Genomic DNA, 17633 nt, shown 5'->3' on the forward strand with positions numbered 1-17633 from the left:
AGGAAGACACGACGTCTGGAGTGACAGGCTGGTCAGCCTGCTCTGAAAGTTCTGAGTCAGTGCAGAACCTTCAGGGTTCACCCACCTGACTCTACGCGGAGACGGGGAGCTTTGGACCTGCAGACTGCTGCTTCGTAGGATCAAGCGTGAAGGTGAGCTCATCCAACTTGGCACTGATGGCTGGCACATACCCATTTTGTGGACATCGTTTTAGGATGACCACGACAAAGATTTTGTTCTTCCCTCCCTCTTCCCTCATTTCCTCATCTAGGAAGACAGGGGGCCCCTCTCCTAGCAGAATTCTATGCAGAACCCCTGGGCAGCTTAACATCCCTGAAACTTAATGATAGAAGACACAGGAAGCAAGAGGGATAGGGTTGGAAACCAGTCCTGCGGGCCAAGGTGATGAGTCATACAAACGCCATCTAGAGCATTGATCACAAGACTAGTGATACCAGCCCAGGATCAACAGGAATGATTCTGAAAATAAGGGGAACATAGCAACAGAAATAATAATACTATCAATAATGACAGCGTTTATTAAGTACTTACTATGTGTCAAGCACTTTACATATGTTTTAGTGAATTTAGTCCTTGGGACAACCGTATGAGGTAGGTATGAATGTTAATCACTATTTTACAGATGGCATAAGTGAGACAGAAGCTCAAGGTCACAGTATTCCAGCCTACTCTCCACATTTATTCTGAAGTGGAGGCTCACTAATACCATCACTAATCACCATCGTCACCACCACCGTCACCATCACCACCATCATCCTTATGATTGTCATCACCAGCACCATCGTAATCATCACCATCCAACTTCTCCCTATCAGCATAACCCTGTCACCATAGCCATCACCACCATCCCCATCAGCACCAGTATCATTAGCCTCATCATCACCAACGCTATTGCCAAAATCATTCTCATCCTTCTCATCATCACCTTCATCAAATCAGAATCTTCATCATCATCATCAGCCTCTTACATCATCACCATCATCATCATCTTCATTACCACCATCATCTTTCTCACAGTCATTATCAGATGAGGAAACTGAGGCTCAGAGAGTTTAAATCACTAGCCTAAGTCTCACAGCTAGGGATGATGGAGTTGGGATTCAAACCCAGGCTTGTTCCTGACTCTGGAGGTTGACTTCTTAACAATGAAGCTTTCCTGGCTCTCTGCCCTTGAACTCTGATAGGTTCAAGAAGAGGCTATCTTGGCTAGATTCCACAGGCTGACCATCCTCAGAGATGGAGAGAAGTCATGGCTGAAACGGGACTGACTTTGCATCAAAACCCAGACCTCCCAATCAGTCCTGCCTCATCTCTGTTCTCCTGCCCTCTGAGCACTGCCCTCCTGCTTCCTAACGATCTGCCTCTTTTTAACCCTCCCATCCAGTTTCACTCTATGGTATCTGTCTGTTCCCCAGCTTTGGGTGATGTGGCTTGCTCCGTGGTCCATCTCAGTTTTGGTCCCACGTGTCGAGGCTGGCCGTATCCAGCCTTCTGTTCTATGTTCCCAGCTTTGGGGACTCCTGGTCCTGGCTTCATAATCTCCTCCAAACCCCAGTCTGGTGCTGACAGTCATTTGGGATGAATCAGAAGCCAAGGCCCAAGCTCTGAGTACAAGGCCGTAAGTGGCCCCTCTGGCTGCTCACAAGGAGGGGGGCTAACCAGAACCCCCTCCTTGCTTTGTTTCACGGCATTCTGGTGGCCCACGTCAAAGCCGCTTCTGCTCCCCTTGCTTGGAGAGGTCTGCAATTGTCAGAGGGAACATTCTGTTTTACCCTCTTTAAAATGTCACCAAAACACACCAGGAGTGGTTCTTGATTACAGACATTTCCCAAGTCAATGGTTTACCTACATGGTGATAAACAGAGGAATTGTCTGCTGAGATGGCTGCTCTAAATGTCACTCCAGTCCCTCTCAGCTCTAAAACTCCTGATCCCAGGATATCACATGACCATAAATGGGGATTCAGCAGAGAAGAGAAGAGGTTAGTACTGTTAGAGTGTCCGTAATGTAGCAGGTGCCAGCACAGAAGTTATTTCATTTAATCTCAACAGACATTAAAAGCCCTATTTTACAGATGTAAAAACTGAGCTCAGAGAGGTTATGTAAATTTCCCAAGGTCCAGCAGTAAGCACACAGCAGAGCTGGGATTTGAAACTAGGTCTAACTGATGCTCAGCTCAGATCCTTCTTTTTTTTTTAAACAGAGACAGGAAAAAAGAGTCAGGATGCTTACGCTAAGCCAGAGGCGAAAGAGCAAGGAATCCAACATCTCTCACTGAATGAGGTCAGTTTACAAAAATGACAGGGTTAAAATTACCTAGGCAACTCTGAAACCGCTCACATGGCTTGTCTTGTGTGAATCTGCAGGGAGAATTACTTTTATCAACCTTTTTTTTTTTTTAAAGCCTTTAACACCTTTGTTGAAATAATGCATTTGAAGTGTTCTGTCAACACAAACTTATTTAAGAGTCCTACGATGAGCAGGGGAAGAATATTTTTAACATGGGACCATAGGGAACACCCATTAGCGCCTGACGTGGAGCTATTTTGCTTCCTGCACCCGGGGACAAAATCAGAAGTAGAGTTAGGTACATTCTCAGCTCCCACCCCCACCCCAAGTCTGTCAGTGATAACCAGGTCTGAGGGGAATGAATATGTGGTTTATGGCCATGAATTTGTTCAGCCTGGGAGGTATCTTCTTGCTGGGTTCGTATGGGCCGTTCAGCCTACTGGTTAAGACATGGGCTGTGGATTGGGTAGAGCTGGATTCAACTCTTAGCTTCGCTGGTCATAAGCTGTGTGACTTTGGATATTTTCGATACTTAACCTTTCTAATTCTCAGTATACTCATCTCCAAAATAGGGTTAATAATAATACCCAGTTCACGGGGTTACTGCAATGGTTAAATGAGGTAAAGCTTATGGTGCTTAGCCTGTGGCATCTGCTATTGCTTTGACTACTAATTTGCTTACAGGCTGATCAGACAGAAGCAGAGAAAGGAAAATGCTAGTTCTTTATAAAACAGTCCAGATTCCTCTAAGCCAGCACGGTCTAGGAGAACTTCCTGAGTCAATGGAAACATTCCGTGTCTGCCTGTGTTGTCGGTTTTTTAGCCTCGGCCCACATGAGGCAACTGAATACTTGAAATGTGCCTATTGTCACTGAGGAATTGCATTTTTAATTTTATTTCACTTTATAGCTAGCGGCATCGCATTGGGCAGTGCTGGCCGAAGGCTTAACGTCTCTAAAGACTGAAGACATATAAGGCTTCCACCTGAGAAAGGGGTGTCTTCCCTGGGGGCTTATGGGGGCCCAGGCAGGATGTCTGTACTCAGACCTTTCTTTTTTTTAAATTGAAGTATAGTTAATTTACAATGTTGTGTTAGTTTCAAGTGTACAGCAAAGGGATTCAGTTATACATACATATATTCTTTTTCGGATTCCTTTCCATTATAGGTTGTTACAAGATACTGAGTATAGTTCCCTGTGCTATATAGCAGGACCTTGTTTTTTACCTATTTTATATATAGTAGTGTGTATATGTTAATCCCAAACTCTTAATTTATCTCCCTTCTCCCACTGTCCCCTTTGGTAGCCATAAGTTTTTTTCTCTATGTCTGTGAGTCTATTTCTGGTTTGTAAATAAGTTCATTTGTATCATTTTTTTAGATTCCACATATAAGTGATATCATATGATATGTGTCTTTCTCTGTCTGACTTAACTTCAGTTAGTATGATAATCTCTAGGTCCATCCATGTTGCTGCAAATGGCACTATTTCATTCTTTTTTTATGGCTGAGTAATATTCCATTGAGTTACCGCATATCATGTCTGGTTCACAGAGCCCAGAAATTTGGGAATTCTCTGCTTCCTTTCTAGACTCACACCTCCCATCACCCTTAGCCCTGATCTCCACTCTCCTCTCTTCCCAATGAGCACACTATGTCCACCCCTACATTTATCCTTGCCCTCCCCAGGATGTCCTTTCATTTCCCTCTACTGCGAGCCAACTCCTATTCGCCCTTCAAGGCCCATTTCACATGCCACCTCTCCTGGGGGTTACACAAGGTCATGCTTGTAAAATGCCTAGTACATAGTCAGCACTAACCAAACATGAACTAAATTTATCTTTATTTACAGCTAAGGAAATTGAAGTCCAGAGAGATTAAGTAACTTGTCGAGATCACACCACCAGTGAGAAGTGGAGGAAGCTTGGAAATCAAATGTCTCCTCCTCGCTGTTCCCCCAGCTGAGACTCACTGTGAACAGGGCTTATGGGGAAGGGGAGCCATTTGACTGGACCTCACACTCGTGAAGAACCTCAAATCTAGATCGCAAATATCGCCCCCAAATGAGGCGGAGGTGGTGAATGTATTTATCAGCTAGATGCAATTTTGGTAACTCCAACGTATCATTGCTTCATTTAAGTAAACGCCCTGGGAGCCCACAGATGGAAGTGGATGGGGCCTGGCTTGACTTCTGAGAAGCCTGGATGGTGACTCTCCTTTGCCAGTACTCTTGAGGCTCCGTCCTGCCCAGCTGCCTGAGGGGTCTTGATTTAGATCAGGGTTTCTCAGCCTGGAGCTCTTGATATTTGGCGTCTGATAAATCTTTGTGGTGAGGGCTGTCCTGTGCATTGTAGGATGTTTAGCAGTATCCCTGGTCTCTCCCCACTAGATAGCAGTAACATCCCCCATCACCCCACCACCAGTTGTGACAACCAAAAATGTCTAGACATTGCCCAATGTCCCCGTGGGCACGGGGAGAAATACACTCCTCCCTGTTGAGAAGCACAGCTTAGCTGCAGCCGAGGAGGACTCCAATCCCATGCTTCCCAGCTCCTTCCATCCTTGCTCCACGCCCACCCAAGGGTCTATGAGGATTTATTTACTAGTTGTCCCTTGTTTCCAGATGGGACTGAGGAACCTGCCTTCACTAAGTGGCTGCCACGTACTCTCAGTGTCCTTACCCCCCTGGAAAGGCCACCCTCCAGTGGACTTGGCAATCTGGTAGACCAGCGAGGCCAGAGCCATCATGTGGTCATGTCTGGTGGTTCTCAAACTTCAGGGTGCATCAGAATCCATTGAAGGGCTTGTTAAAATTCCCCTGAGCCCACCCCCTGGAGAGTCTGAAATAGTGGGAAGCCTGAAATCTGCATTGTCAAAAGCACCCCACATCGGCCAAGGATACCCTTGAAGACCTGTTTCTCTTGGAGAGCTCTGAGCTAGACTCTTGTAGTGAGCCGCAAGGTCCCCTCCTGGTTAGAAATGTCACCCTCCCCCCAGCTCCTCTGCTGCTCCCCTTACCCTCCCCCCATAGGATCAGGTAGGATGCCCTCCCTCCTACCTGGTGAGCATTTTCTCTGCTCTTTGGCAAGGACTAAACTAAAGCCCTTTTCTTCCACTTGACTACCTGGATCATCATACTCAAGCCAAGAGTCGGTCTAGCATCTCTAAACCTTCTGAGGACCTTTGCCAGATCCTTCCAACCGAGGATCCCCTGATCTCTCATGCAGGGGGGATGGGGGTCCCGGGCCTGACTCCACAGGGAGTTTGCACGTATGCCGGTCGGCCCAGTGCTGACCACTAACCCACCCCGAGGACCCAGGATGGGGAGTAGGTGGGCCCGGCCTGTGTGCAGGGCGCAGCCTGGAGGTGGGGACGGCCTGCTCCGGCCCAAGCAGGCGAGGAGGCCGCCAAGGAGCAGCCGGCCCTGGCAGGAAGCCCTGCCCGCATCTCTCGGCAGACACCGCACTCTCCCCGAGCCCCCTTCTCGCTCTCCACACTCCAACGGCCTTTGGCTTCCGCCTCTACCTGGTTGCGGATGATGGGAGCTGAGCTGAAGCTGGAAGACTTGGGGGTGGTGGACGTGGGTGTGGGGTCGCTGTGCAGCTTTCCTGCTAGATTTCATCCCGCCGGAGTGGGGGGAAGTTCTTGATAAAGAGAAAAGTATGCTCTTCAGAGCGGGAATTCCATGGCAAGTGCTGTAGCTGAGAAGTGAGGCGAGGGCCTCTGAGCTCAGGAACAACCATGACTCTCATTCATCACATCACCGAAGCTGGGCAGGGACTTCCCCAGTGGCGCAGTGGTTAAGAATCCGCCTGCCAATGCAGGGGACACGGGTTCGAACTCTGGTCAGGGAAGATCCCACATGCCGCAGAGCAACTAAACCCGAGCACCACAACTACTGAGCCTGCGCTCTAGAGCCCGTGAGCCACAACTACTGAAGCCCGTGCGCCTAGAGCCCGTGCTCTGCAACAAGAGAAGCCACTGCAATGAAGAAAAAAAAAAAAAAAAAAAAAAAAAAGCGGGGCAGGATTCTCCAGCTCGTGTCTATAGGCTCCAGGCTGGGGGGCTGGGACTGAGTTTGGACCCCAGCTCCCATGGCTGATTGCCTCGCCAGGATGTGGGCTTCTTGCTAACAGCTCTTCTGATCTATTTTTTGAGAGGCTCGAAATCGGTTTTAATGTAAAATCTCTTGATTTATCTATTTTGCCACAAATTCACTTTTTCAGTAAACTCTGCAGGCCAGATAAAACTCATGGGAGATCTACTCATGACCTTCAACCCCCAGTATGTGACCTCTGACCTAAAGGGATGTCACAGTTCCTCCTCCTGGAGTGATATTCCAGAGAGGTCGAAGGCAGCAGTAAACCTTCCGGGTATGGCTTCACAGAAGGTGGACTGGTCAGGTACTTGGCCTGCAATAAGCATGGCTACCCTTGACCTTCAGGAAGAACCTGAACGGTTGTTCTGGAAAGAATCTTAGGGCTCATCTTGTGCATGTACCATTTTTACCGATGGAGGAACTAAGTAAGGCCCAGAGAGGTCAAGGGGTTTTCCTAAACTATGTAGCTGGTGAGCGGCAAAGGGGGTGGGGTGGGGGGGTGGCAGCAGGTGGATCTAGAAGCAAGGCCACTGAACCCAGTCCAGTGAGACGTGATGGTGATGGTGACGGGGACAGCTATCGGCCAGTCCAGGGCCTGGCCACGGCACTGCTCGGGGAGGGGGCTTGGCGGGTGAACACGGTAGGCTGAGTAACAGCCTCCAAAGATACCCAGTCCTAGTCTCTGGAACCCATATATGTTACCTTGCGTGGACAAAGCATCTTTGCAGCTGTGCTTAAATTAAGGATCTTGAAAATAGAAAGATTATCCTGGATTATCTGGTTGGGCCCAAAAAGTTGTTACAACTATCTTTATAAGAAGGAAGCAGAGGGAGATTTGACCACAGAAGAGGAAGGCCATGTGACCATGGAGCAAAACGGTAGGTGTGCTGCTGGCTTTGAAGATGGTGGAAGGGGCCATAAGCCAAGGGATGCAAGGGATGCAGCTCTAGAACCTGGGAAAGGCCAGGAAGCAGCATCTCCTCTAGAGCCTCCAGACTTAAGACCTCCAGAATGTAAGAGAATAAAGATGTGTTCTTTTAAGGCACCAAGTTCGTGGCCATTTGTTACAGTAGCCACAGGAACGATGGCTGATACAATGAGTGGGTGGTGACAGGGACGGGGATGGCAAGGTGGTGGGATGGTTGATGGCCCCTGCCCAGGTGTCCGACCTCACTGCCTACCACTCTCCTCCTACTGGCTGAACTCAAGCCCCACAGGCCTCCTCCTTTCAGTTCCTTGAACATATCAACCTCATCCCTGCCTCAGGACATTTGCTCCTGCTGTACCCTCTGCCAGGAACACACTTCCCTAGATTTCACATGGTTCACACCTTCTGGCCTCAGTGTAAATGCCTTCAGAGAAGCCTTCCCTGACCTTCCGATCTAATGTGCTACCCAACCCCAAGCCACTTCTCTTGAAGTCAATGTATTACTTCCTTCACATCATGTATCACTATCTAAAATGATTGCATGTGTCTATTTGTTTATTATTCATTTCTTGCCTATGATATGACTCTACAATGGATCATCAGTGGATCCCCAGCTCTTAGGACAGTATCTGAGGCAGAAGAGATGCTCCAGAAATATGCAGCGACTGAAAGATGGAGAGAAGCCCTCCGGTTACATGCAATTTGAGGTGGGTGGGCTTGTTTCCATAGCTCTGCCGCAGAATGAGGGTCTGGGTGCCCACTGGACCAGGTGGCAGGGATATAGATGGGAGGAGGGCACAGAGCAAGAGCAATAACTGCTATAAATAGGACCTCTGTCCCCCACCCAGGAAAGGATGAACTGGGGAAGCCACTCACACTCGAACGTTCAGGGTGAGAATGAAAAGCTGAACCCAGATTCAGCGTGATGACAAAGTTAACCGGAGTCAATTCCTTAGTTGAAAAATGTCACCAGAGTGATTCAAAGCCATGAGGCATGTCAAGTGCAGCCTAGGAGGAGATTTTCTAATGCAGACAGTCCTGGAACCAATGCTGTCATTGGTTGGTCTGAGATCAGTTCTCCAGGGGGGCTGTCTTTAGTCGATGACAACCTCAGGGCCTCGGTTTCCCCTTCAGACTGAGAAAATATTCTGATGTCCTCAGAAATTTGATGGCTAGTGGTCAAGGGCACTGTCGCCAACAGTGCAATCTACAAAGTTAGTAGAGGTCAAGAGCATGGGTTTAGGGTCGAGTTACGGCTTTGCCATGGGCTGGCTGTGTGACCTGGCACAAGTGACTGCACCTCTCTGAGCCTTGGTGTCCTTATCAGGAAAACGGGGTGCTATGCAGAGAAAGTGAAGTACTTGATGTAAAGACCATAGCCTGGGGCCAGGCCCACCTGGAGTGCTCAGCAGAGGCTGACCAACATGACGATGATAAAACTCAGGCTTGTCATAGAAGGAGGCCACCTCCCCCAACTAAGCTGATTCTCTAGGGTTGAAATTGACTTCCGTTCCTCCAGCCACATTCCCTTGTCTGGTTTCTCTTTAACTGTAGACACTCACTGTGAGACGTCTAGGTAGAACCTGGATAGAACCCTGTGGCCAGTACTGTGTGACCCTGGGCAAGTTGCTTCACCTCTCTGAGCTTTAGTTCCTTCTTATATAAACGGGGGCTAAAACTACAGGTGCTACTTAGGGAGCTGAATTCATGCAAGCTCTGAAGAGCTGACTGTTGCGAAGGTACTCTTGTAAGTAACCAAGGGCCCTGTGAGCGGATGAGAAGTTATCAGAGCGCAGGGCAAGGCTCACCAGCTAGTCCAGATGGATGCTGGACCGGAGACCTTGGCCTCTTTAGAACCCTCCTTCAGGGCAGCAAGCTGAGCAACCTGGATATCCTCTGACATGCAGCATTTTAAAGTGACCGCTCCCAAGTACAGAAGGTCCCCAAAACACCACCTTCCTTCCTGACCATCCCTCACCTGCTGCCACCGCCTGCCAGGGCCAACTCCCCCGGGATGAAGGGATGAGACTCTGTCTAAAGTAAATATCACTTCTCTCCATAAATAAGGGCCAGCACGCCAAACAACAGGACTAGGGGTGCCCCATGAGGGAAAGGGATTAGACGGAGCAGGGGAATAAGTCCACAGCCAAGAGGAAAGGACGGAGGAAGAAAAGGAGGCCAAGAGGGCAGAAGAGTCAAGGTCGCTGCTGAGAACCAGTGATGGCCCAGCCTCTGCTCGGACCCAGAAGCCACGGACACTGAGTGTGACCTGGATGTGGTGCTCTGGGCCTGGCAGGCAGCTGGCCTCATTGTCGTCTAACACGTGGGATGGCAGTCTGACCCCACCCCAAAAAGCAGCCTGGATGGAGAGGCCCCTGGGAGGACGAGTCATTTCCAGGCAGCCCTGTGCTCCAAGGGCTTGAACCCTCCCAGGCCAGCAGCCCCAAGAGGGGCCCTGAAGAACATGCTGCCTCTGAGTTGCATTTCCTGACTTGGGACACCGATTCGTAACGAGACACTTATCTCAGCCGTGAGCAGACAGTTTGGCAATTTGTGGGAGCGCTTTTGTGGTTGTTACAGTGATGGCAAATGCTCCTGGCATCACAGCGGGAGGGAGGTGGCATGGGGGGGTGAGGGACCTCCTGCAATACCAGCGACAAACCCACTCAAGGAAGAAGGATCCAGACTGCCACACAAACGTTGGACATCCACTCAGATAAAAAAGCATGCTTAAATTTCTCAGCCAAGATCTCAATTTGGGCTTATGTATAAATTTGGCTTTAAATTATACTGAACTTTCCATGTGCAACTGTTGGGTAAATCAAAGAAAGACAGAACATCGTTTTATCAGGAATCATTCACCATTTTGGAAAATCACGTCACCAAGGTGACGCTGCAGGTGGCATTTGAGTTGCCAACACAACACACCTGTGTCAATCTGCATTTGACGCCGTCGTGTTTGCAGCAAGTCTATCTTTAGGTGCAAACATGTGACGTTCCGGTGGAGCCATGCCTGTGCACTGATATATTAAATTATAGGCTCTTTTATTAGAAATGACTTTTATGCTCTATCTCCTTTATTTTATAGTTAGGGCGTTATATTGATTTACAAAATGTAAAGTGTGGGTAGGTTTTATGCTCCATGAATGAGCTTCTGGTTAGTGAAGGGGACATTTAAAAATATTTGTTAAAAAAAAGGAGGGGAGCTTCGCATCTAGCCATTGAGCTGGGGGAACACATGCTATTACACAACCTTACTCAACCTTAGAACCATTCATCTTAGTGGGTTTCGTGGAGGCATATGCTTGCCCTGGGTCACTTTCTCCCACAAAAGCAGTGTTTTCGGCTACTTTTGGTCAATCACACTGCATGTGAGACTGATGTGGGCTCCCTGGATGGAGGACCCTGAATGGACGAGGGCAGCTGAGAGCTCAGATGTAACCTCCTGAGGTGGTAAAACAGGTCTGCGGGAGCAGGACCCCACAGCAGACAGCTGTGTCCCTCCCTCATTCTTGGGGACACAAGGCTGCTTCCCTGAGATGGTGTTTGGAGAAGCCCCTTGGGGTCTGGCCGCAAAGAGGGCTCCCATTAAAGTTCGTTACACTCGACGATCTCATCTCAGTCTGGTGTCCTGTCTCCGGACTGTCAGCTGGGAGAGGGAGTCACATTGGCTCCTTGGATGGAGGGCCCAGCTCCTAGTGAAACGAGGGACTTCTCCACATCATACCTGGTGATTCAGGCTCCCGGGGCCAGGGTGGGGCTGAAATAGAGCCCCCGGGGGAGGCTCACACCTCACGCCCACCCTGTGCCCAGCTGAGAATCAGAACCAAGTACATGGGACATTAGTACAGGGGTTCAGCTGCCCCGCACGGTGAGATGGCCCCATTCACTGCCTTGCTGCGCCTCCTGGGAGAGGTGGTGCTGAGGATGGGGGGCATGTATAGGATTAGGAGGGGAAGGCCGTGCCCAGGAGCCTCTGAGGACGGACACTTGCAATGCCTCCTGGAAAACAAGGCCAGTGTTTGATTGTGGACTCTACAGCTGCCTTAGAATTTAAGTCCACGGAGTGAGACCTGGGGGGCCTGCTGGCTGCCGAGAAGCTACCTCAAGGCTCAGCACGTCATCTCCGCTGCGCGTGTTGCTGTAGGGACCCCGGGAGGTGGCTGCTTTGAGAGCTGGATTCTAGCCTGGGGGACCTCCCTAGCTGAGGGAGAATCAGGCAGCAGGTCCCTGCCACCAGGAGAACCTCGAGGACTGATCCTGGCCCCCAGCTCTGGAAATGGACAGCAGGGCACTGGGGGCCCCCAACTCTGCCCACACCATGGCCTGTGTTTTGGGCCCAAGACTCGCTGTCTCTCGTGGAGACAGGACCCAAGGTGTCGGCAGGCTCCAGGGTGTTTGCAGGGAACTCACAGCAGTGAGAAGGGGTGGCTGGGAGGGCAGGGGCTGGGCGGGCAGCAGGTGCCCTTTGTCTCCCCTCTGCCCAAGCCTTCTGACAGAGCCTCCACCTTCCTACTTGGGGTCTTGCTGGCATTGGTTCAGTTTTTGCCCTGGTGTCAGATGCTGGAAAAGCCCCAGGATGCCATGGTGGCCGGGGTGGGTTCCACGGACTGAGGGGCCCACCAATGGGCAGTTTGGGGGCCGCCCCACCAGGAAGGCGGACCGGATCCCATGCAGCTCCTCAAATGTGTCAGGCACACCTGACCGCAGGACCTTGGCACCTGCCGCTCCCTCTGCCTGGAACACCCCTCCCCCATGAAGCTGCGAGCCTCCCTCTCCCACTTCCTCTGGGTCCTCCCATGTTGCCTTCCTAGTGAGACCCACCAGCTTCCGATCTGAAATGTCACCCTCCCCAACACTTCCTAAGCCCTTCCCCGCTCTATTTATCTACTTAGCACGTATGACAAACCGTCTACGTAGTTTACATCTTCATCTTCCCCACTGTATTGTAAGCTCCCAAAGGTCAGGGGGGTTGTCAATTTCATTCACGTTCAAGGTCAGAGGACTTGTCTATTCATTGCTCTATCCCAGTGCCAGAACAGTGTGGCACACAGTAGGTCCTCAACGAACATTTGTTAAACGAATACATTCAGGGGCTTGGGGAGCTACTTTAATCCAGGCCCCCGGGGGACTTCCTGGTGACCTCTAAATGCTCTTGGAACACTCAGGGGTCCTTGAGGAGGGGGCTGGGAAATCTCGGCCTGGGGCTCAGACCTGAGTCTCCCTGTGTAAATAAGAAGGGTCTGCCTAGTAACACTGCGGGCTGAAGGGTCAGGGCTAGACCTTAGATGGGAGTGGAAGAAGGCGGAGAGAAACTGTTCTCTCTCTCCTGACTAGTTCCCGACCACCTGGCCCAGCTGCTGACTCCTCACCAGAGAAGGAGCTAGAATCACCCACTGTGTTGCCAGCTCTCCTTCCCCAGAGAGTCAGAAAATGCCAATCTGGCAAATACAGAGGGGCTGGTACCCAGCTCTTCAAGTGCTAGCCTTGGCTCCCATATGACCTGAGCAATTCCAGTGTTTTGGGGGCGTCAGGGCCAATTCTCTACTTTGCCTCCATTTCCTCCTTTTCAAAGCTTCCTTGCCCTGGACCGGCCAGCACCAGGAGAGAGCTAGCTTGGGCTGAGGGTTACCCAGCTCTCAGCTCTCGGCGCTGCCTCTCTCTCCCCAGAGCCTCGGCATCCATCCACGCCCAAGCCTGCCATGTACATGTGCCTGTCATCACCGGGTGACCTCGGGAAAGGCCCCTCCTCTCTGACCCTCTGTCTTCCCACTCGTGAAATGTGGATTGCAGAAATCCCCACCTTGTGGGGTTGCTGGAAGACAGCACCTCAGCTACCAGCATTATGAACTCTGGGTTCATGGCAAGAGATACTTGCTAGACGTTACGCCCACTGCATTCCTGCAACAGCAATTTTCAGGGCAAGAGGCAAGTGTGGTTGAGTGGACATGCGTGTGCAGAAGACTGAGACACTCAGGTTAGCTTCCGGGCTGTGAGACAGTCGCAACACATGCTCGCGTACAACACACGTGCACACACATGCACCTGTGGAGCTTACCTGTTCACCTGGATTTCTGCGTCCTTTGTCTCCGCTTTGGCAGGTCCCCCTCCGTTGATCCCTTTGCCCCCACTGGTGAGAAGATTCAGCACAGGCTCTATCTCTTTGAGCAGTTTATTGTTCTCCCCAGAACTTTTCTTGGCAGGGTCCTGGCTTGGGGGCCTGGGAGCCAGGCCATTGGTGTGGGAGAGCAAGCCAGCTTCCTGCCCCTGGTCTGGCATGTGCCCATGGTCCTGAGGCCCATTGCCAGGACCCGTGGCCCCGTCTACTGCCAGGGTCTGCTCTTTGCTGGCTGATGACTGGTGGGACAGATCGACGGCTGTGGTTGGGGGACCCAGGGGCCGTGTCACCCGGATGGTCTTGGGGGTCCCGTCCCCAGTGAAAGTGGTCTCCAGGTGCGTGGTGAAGCCCTCGGGACCCCTCAGGATGAGGACCACATGGGTCTCGGAGGCAATACCTCTGAGCACCTCCAGGGCGCTGTCATAGCTCAGGTCCACCAAGGGCTGGCCGTTGACGGCAAGAATGATGTCCCCAGCCTGGATGAGGCCGCTCTGCTCCGCGGCGCCCCCTCGAATCAGGTCGGAGATGATCACAGGCGGCTTGCTCACCCTCTCCTTCACCAGGAACCCCAGGCCCCCCACTTTGCGCTTGAAGAGGCGGACAGAAATGACATTGGGTTGGATCTGCTTAACGCTGAACATGTGATTCTCCATGGTGTCTAGTGTCCAAGGGTCGGAAGACCTCAAAATGTGTCAAGCCGAGGCGATTTCGCCGGGAGCAGCCAGGCTTCTGGCTGTGACGAGAGGAGGAGTCGGGGGCTGGCGCTGCAGGGGCCAAGGGGAGACTGGAGAGGGAGCTGCTCTTGGTCTTGGTCTTCTCTGCCTTTGACGTCAACTCAGCGTCACTCACTCATTGTCGTTGGGCCGTCGGTGGCATGATTTCCTGTGTCTGCCTCCTTCCTTATTCTCTAAGGAAGCGATGGTTGATCAGGCAGACGTCAGGGGAAGCAGTGGGACGTGTCCCTAAGCAACAGGTCAGGCAGACCGGGGAGCAAATGTGTCTGGTGGATGTGTCTAGAGGTGACGCATGCTAGCGGGGACTATCCCCGGGGCATCGCCATCCCGTTAGACGCAGATCCAATCTGGGGCCTCCTGAGGTCAAGAGAAGGAAAAAGGGAGGGGAAGAAAAGAATTAAAAAAGAGAGATGGATGTGGAGTGTCCAACACCACCTTCAAAACTAACATGGGAAACGCAGCCAACTGAGAAGTCTAGCCATAACATGCTCTGGAGTTCTGAAGCCAACCTAGAAATGAAATCCTTCTTCCTCGAGGGGCATACTTTGCAGGTAGCTGCATATTGCCTGGTTTCACCCTCAGGATCAAAGTCCTATGAAACCGAGGGGCTCCTTGGGGGAAACCACTGACGGTCAGCCCCAAAAATCAAATGGCAAGAACCAGAAGACCTCTCTTATCTCTTTCTCACCACAAGAAGTCACCACTCCAACCTGTCATGCAGCCTTTGGCTCTCTGAGTTTTGCACCGTTTTCCATCCTCAGGTCAGGAGCTCGGCTGACAAAGATCACTGGGCTCTCCAGTCTGGCTACTCCCAAAGCCCGCCCACAACAAATCCACGGGACAGGGAATGACGCCACCTTCCATGGAACCACCGATGAGGGATGTCAACTGGACTTTATGACCATTTTTGTAATTATCGACAATCCAGGTTCAAAAGGACAGACTTGGCCACATTCCATACCATGATAAGCCAAAATTGGTATAATAAATACCAAAGACATGGGTCCACACCAAACTCTGGAGAGCATTTGTGTACCACAGACTGTCTGAAACCCTAACGGAGAAACATTAGGAAGCATGTAAACACACAGCTGGTGCTCAATGAATATTTGTGGAATGAAGAAGAAAAAGCCCCAAAGACTAAAGACAGTGGGCACTTGCTGAGCACGTACATTCTTAATTTTTTTTCTCCTTTGATTTTCACAGTAACCCTTCAACCGACGAGAAGACTGAAACTTGGGCAGGTTCAGTGACTTGTCCAAGGTCATGTGGAGAACGATGGTGAAGGGAGGATTTGAACTCAGATCTGCTCCACTCTTGAGCCTGAGCTTTTAAGTTTATACTCTAGTTTAAAAAAGTTTATAATCTAGTGATTTTTGCAACTCCCACCAGCTCCCCCAGGCTCAGAGAAATAAATGGGATACCAAAGGCCCATAGGGAGGCCAGCTGGAGGTGCTGTGGCCCAGGTGAGGTGTGTGCACCTGTGGCACGTGCACAGCGGGCAGCTGTGGAAGTGTGTCTTACGTGTCTGGGGGGGGGCGCAGGTGATCTGTGGTTTGTGGGTGGGGTCGGGGGGTAGGGGTGGAAGAGAATCCCTCCATCTCTTTTCCTGTCCCCCAGCCCAAGCCTCAGTCTCCTCTCTACCCTGGCAGCCCTTGCTGCCAGCATCTTCAGAGTTCCTTTGCACAAGGAGGGAGCCCCCATCTGCCACTACTAACAAAGTGACACTCCCTTGTTTCCCTTTTAGCAACTTCCCAGGGTCACCCCAGGGCTGGGGCAGCTGATAAACTCCTGCTGCCTCTGAGAGCGGGGGGTGGGTGCAGATGACACCCTGAGAAGGAGGCACTACCTCCTGGATCCCCCCTCAAGGTGGGTGGTGGTTAGCAAGTTCAACCTCTCCCTTTTGCAGCTTGCGTTATGCAACTCCGCCAGCCCCTCTCTGTGGGTGAGGGGATCATGAACACCCAGACCCAGCCCGGGCTGCCTTCTCCATCTGGTGTCGCCGTGTGTGTGTGTTTCTCTCTGTGTATTCATGCATCGCCCTCGTGCTGTGTCATTTCTCTGCTGTGTGTGTGAGCGTGTGCGGCCCATGTGTTGACAGGCGGAGTGTCTTTCAGCATCTTGCTGCCGGGGTTCTGGTTTGCAGAGAAAACCATCCAGAACCGCTATGTCATTCCTCACTGGGGAGGACTGGTCCACCTCCCTACCTGGGCCCCAGCCCCCGCCCCGGCTGTTGCTTCCTTAACTCTCCCGGAGCCCCATTTTTCTGGGTACCAAACCCAGGATGCTCATTGTTTAGTTGCAGGCAGAGACAGCTGGGACCTCCAGATCTCTCCTGAGTGTCCAAGTTTGGCATTTGGGCTCCGTTCTTTAATTTAAGAAGGGACTTGAAGGTGAGCTCTTGGGGAGGCGGGGCCCCCCAGTTCTCTTCTTCCCCACACTGGCTTGGGCCAGAATTTAGCAAAGGACAGAGCCAGGACTTGGCTTAAGAAAAAAGAAATAGGGACTTCCCTGGTGGTGCAGTGGTTAAGAATCCACCTGCCAATGCAGGGGACACGGGTTCGAGCCCTGGTCCGGGAAGATCCCACATGCTGCGGAGCAACTAAGCCCGTGCACCACAACTACTGAGCCTGCACTCTAGAGCCCACGAGCCACAACTACTGAGCCTGCACTCTAGATCCCGCGAGCCACAACAACTGAGCCTGCGTGCCACAACTACTGAAGCCCGTGCACTTAGAGCCCGTGCTCCACAACAAGAGAAGCCACCACAATGAGAAGCCCGCACACCGCAACGAACAGTAGCCCCTGCTCGCCGCAACTAGAGAAAGCCCGCGTGCAGCAACGAAGACCCAATGTGGCCAAAAATAAATTAATTAATTAAAAAAAAAAAAAAGAAAAAAGAAATAAAGCAACCCACAAACCTCCCTGGCCACGCCCAGCTTTCCCTCTCTCTTTCTCAGCTGCTTTCTAAATCAGGGGAGGCTGTTGGCTGGTGCTTGGGAAATTGAAGTGCTGTTTCTCAGACTGTGGCCCTAGAAAGACAGCTTGATCTTTGGAAGGAACTGGAAAGAGGCAGGGCTTAGGAGAGGCAGTGACATTCAGCGTCTGCTGAGAGACAGGGTGGGGCTGAACAAGCTCTCTGTCTAAGCAAGTGGCTTCTGAATCTTCACCAGGGGCAAAATCCTAATCTTAATAATAATCCCTCAACACTATCCCTCTTCCCCCCACCCCAAACACATCTTCATCTGCTGCCATATTTTCATCCTCCTGCTGACCGTGATCAGGTTCGATATCCCCAAAGAATACACTAAGCTGCTAGAAGGAGACCCTCTTGTCCTGCTTTGCGAATGGCAAGTATCCAGGAGCCTCCTCAATCCCGGCCCGCCCGGGACGGTTGTCCCCCCTTCTGCCACAGGGAAGATTTTGAAGGTCCTTTCTGGCTCTAT

At 51.3% G+C, this 17633-nt stretch overlaps 1 protein-coding gene and 1 long non-coding RNA gene across 5 annotated transcripts in view; one reads left to right on the top strand and one right to left on the bottom strand.

Annotated features, from left to right (window-relative positions):
* LOC309611398 overlaps positions 1–17633 on the top strand; it is a 545103-nt gene that overhangs the window by 167001 nt on the left and 360469 nt on the right. The window lies entirely within an intron of this gene.
* NOS1 (nitric oxide synthase 1) overlaps positions 1–17633 on the bottom strand; it is a 200128-nt gene that overhangs the window by 79911 nt on the left and 102584 nt on the right. For all 4 annotated transcript variants that reach the window (XM_082355693.1, XM_082355691.1, XM_082355694.1 and 1 more), the window contains exon 2: positions 13394–14544. In XM_082355693.1, coding sequence (XP_082211819.1) covers positions 13394–14106 — 713 coding nt within the window. In that variant the 5' untranslated portion in view covers positions 14107–14544. The remainder of the gene's footprint in view (positions 1–13393; positions 14545–17633) is intronic.

The sequence above is a fragment of the Balaenoptera borealis genome (genome assembly GCF_965194805.1).
Source record: "Balaenoptera borealis genome assembly, chromosome: 14".
NCBI classification, from domain to species: Eukaryota; Metazoa; Chordata; class Mammalia; order Artiodactyla; family Balaenopteridae; genus Balaenoptera; species Balaenoptera borealis.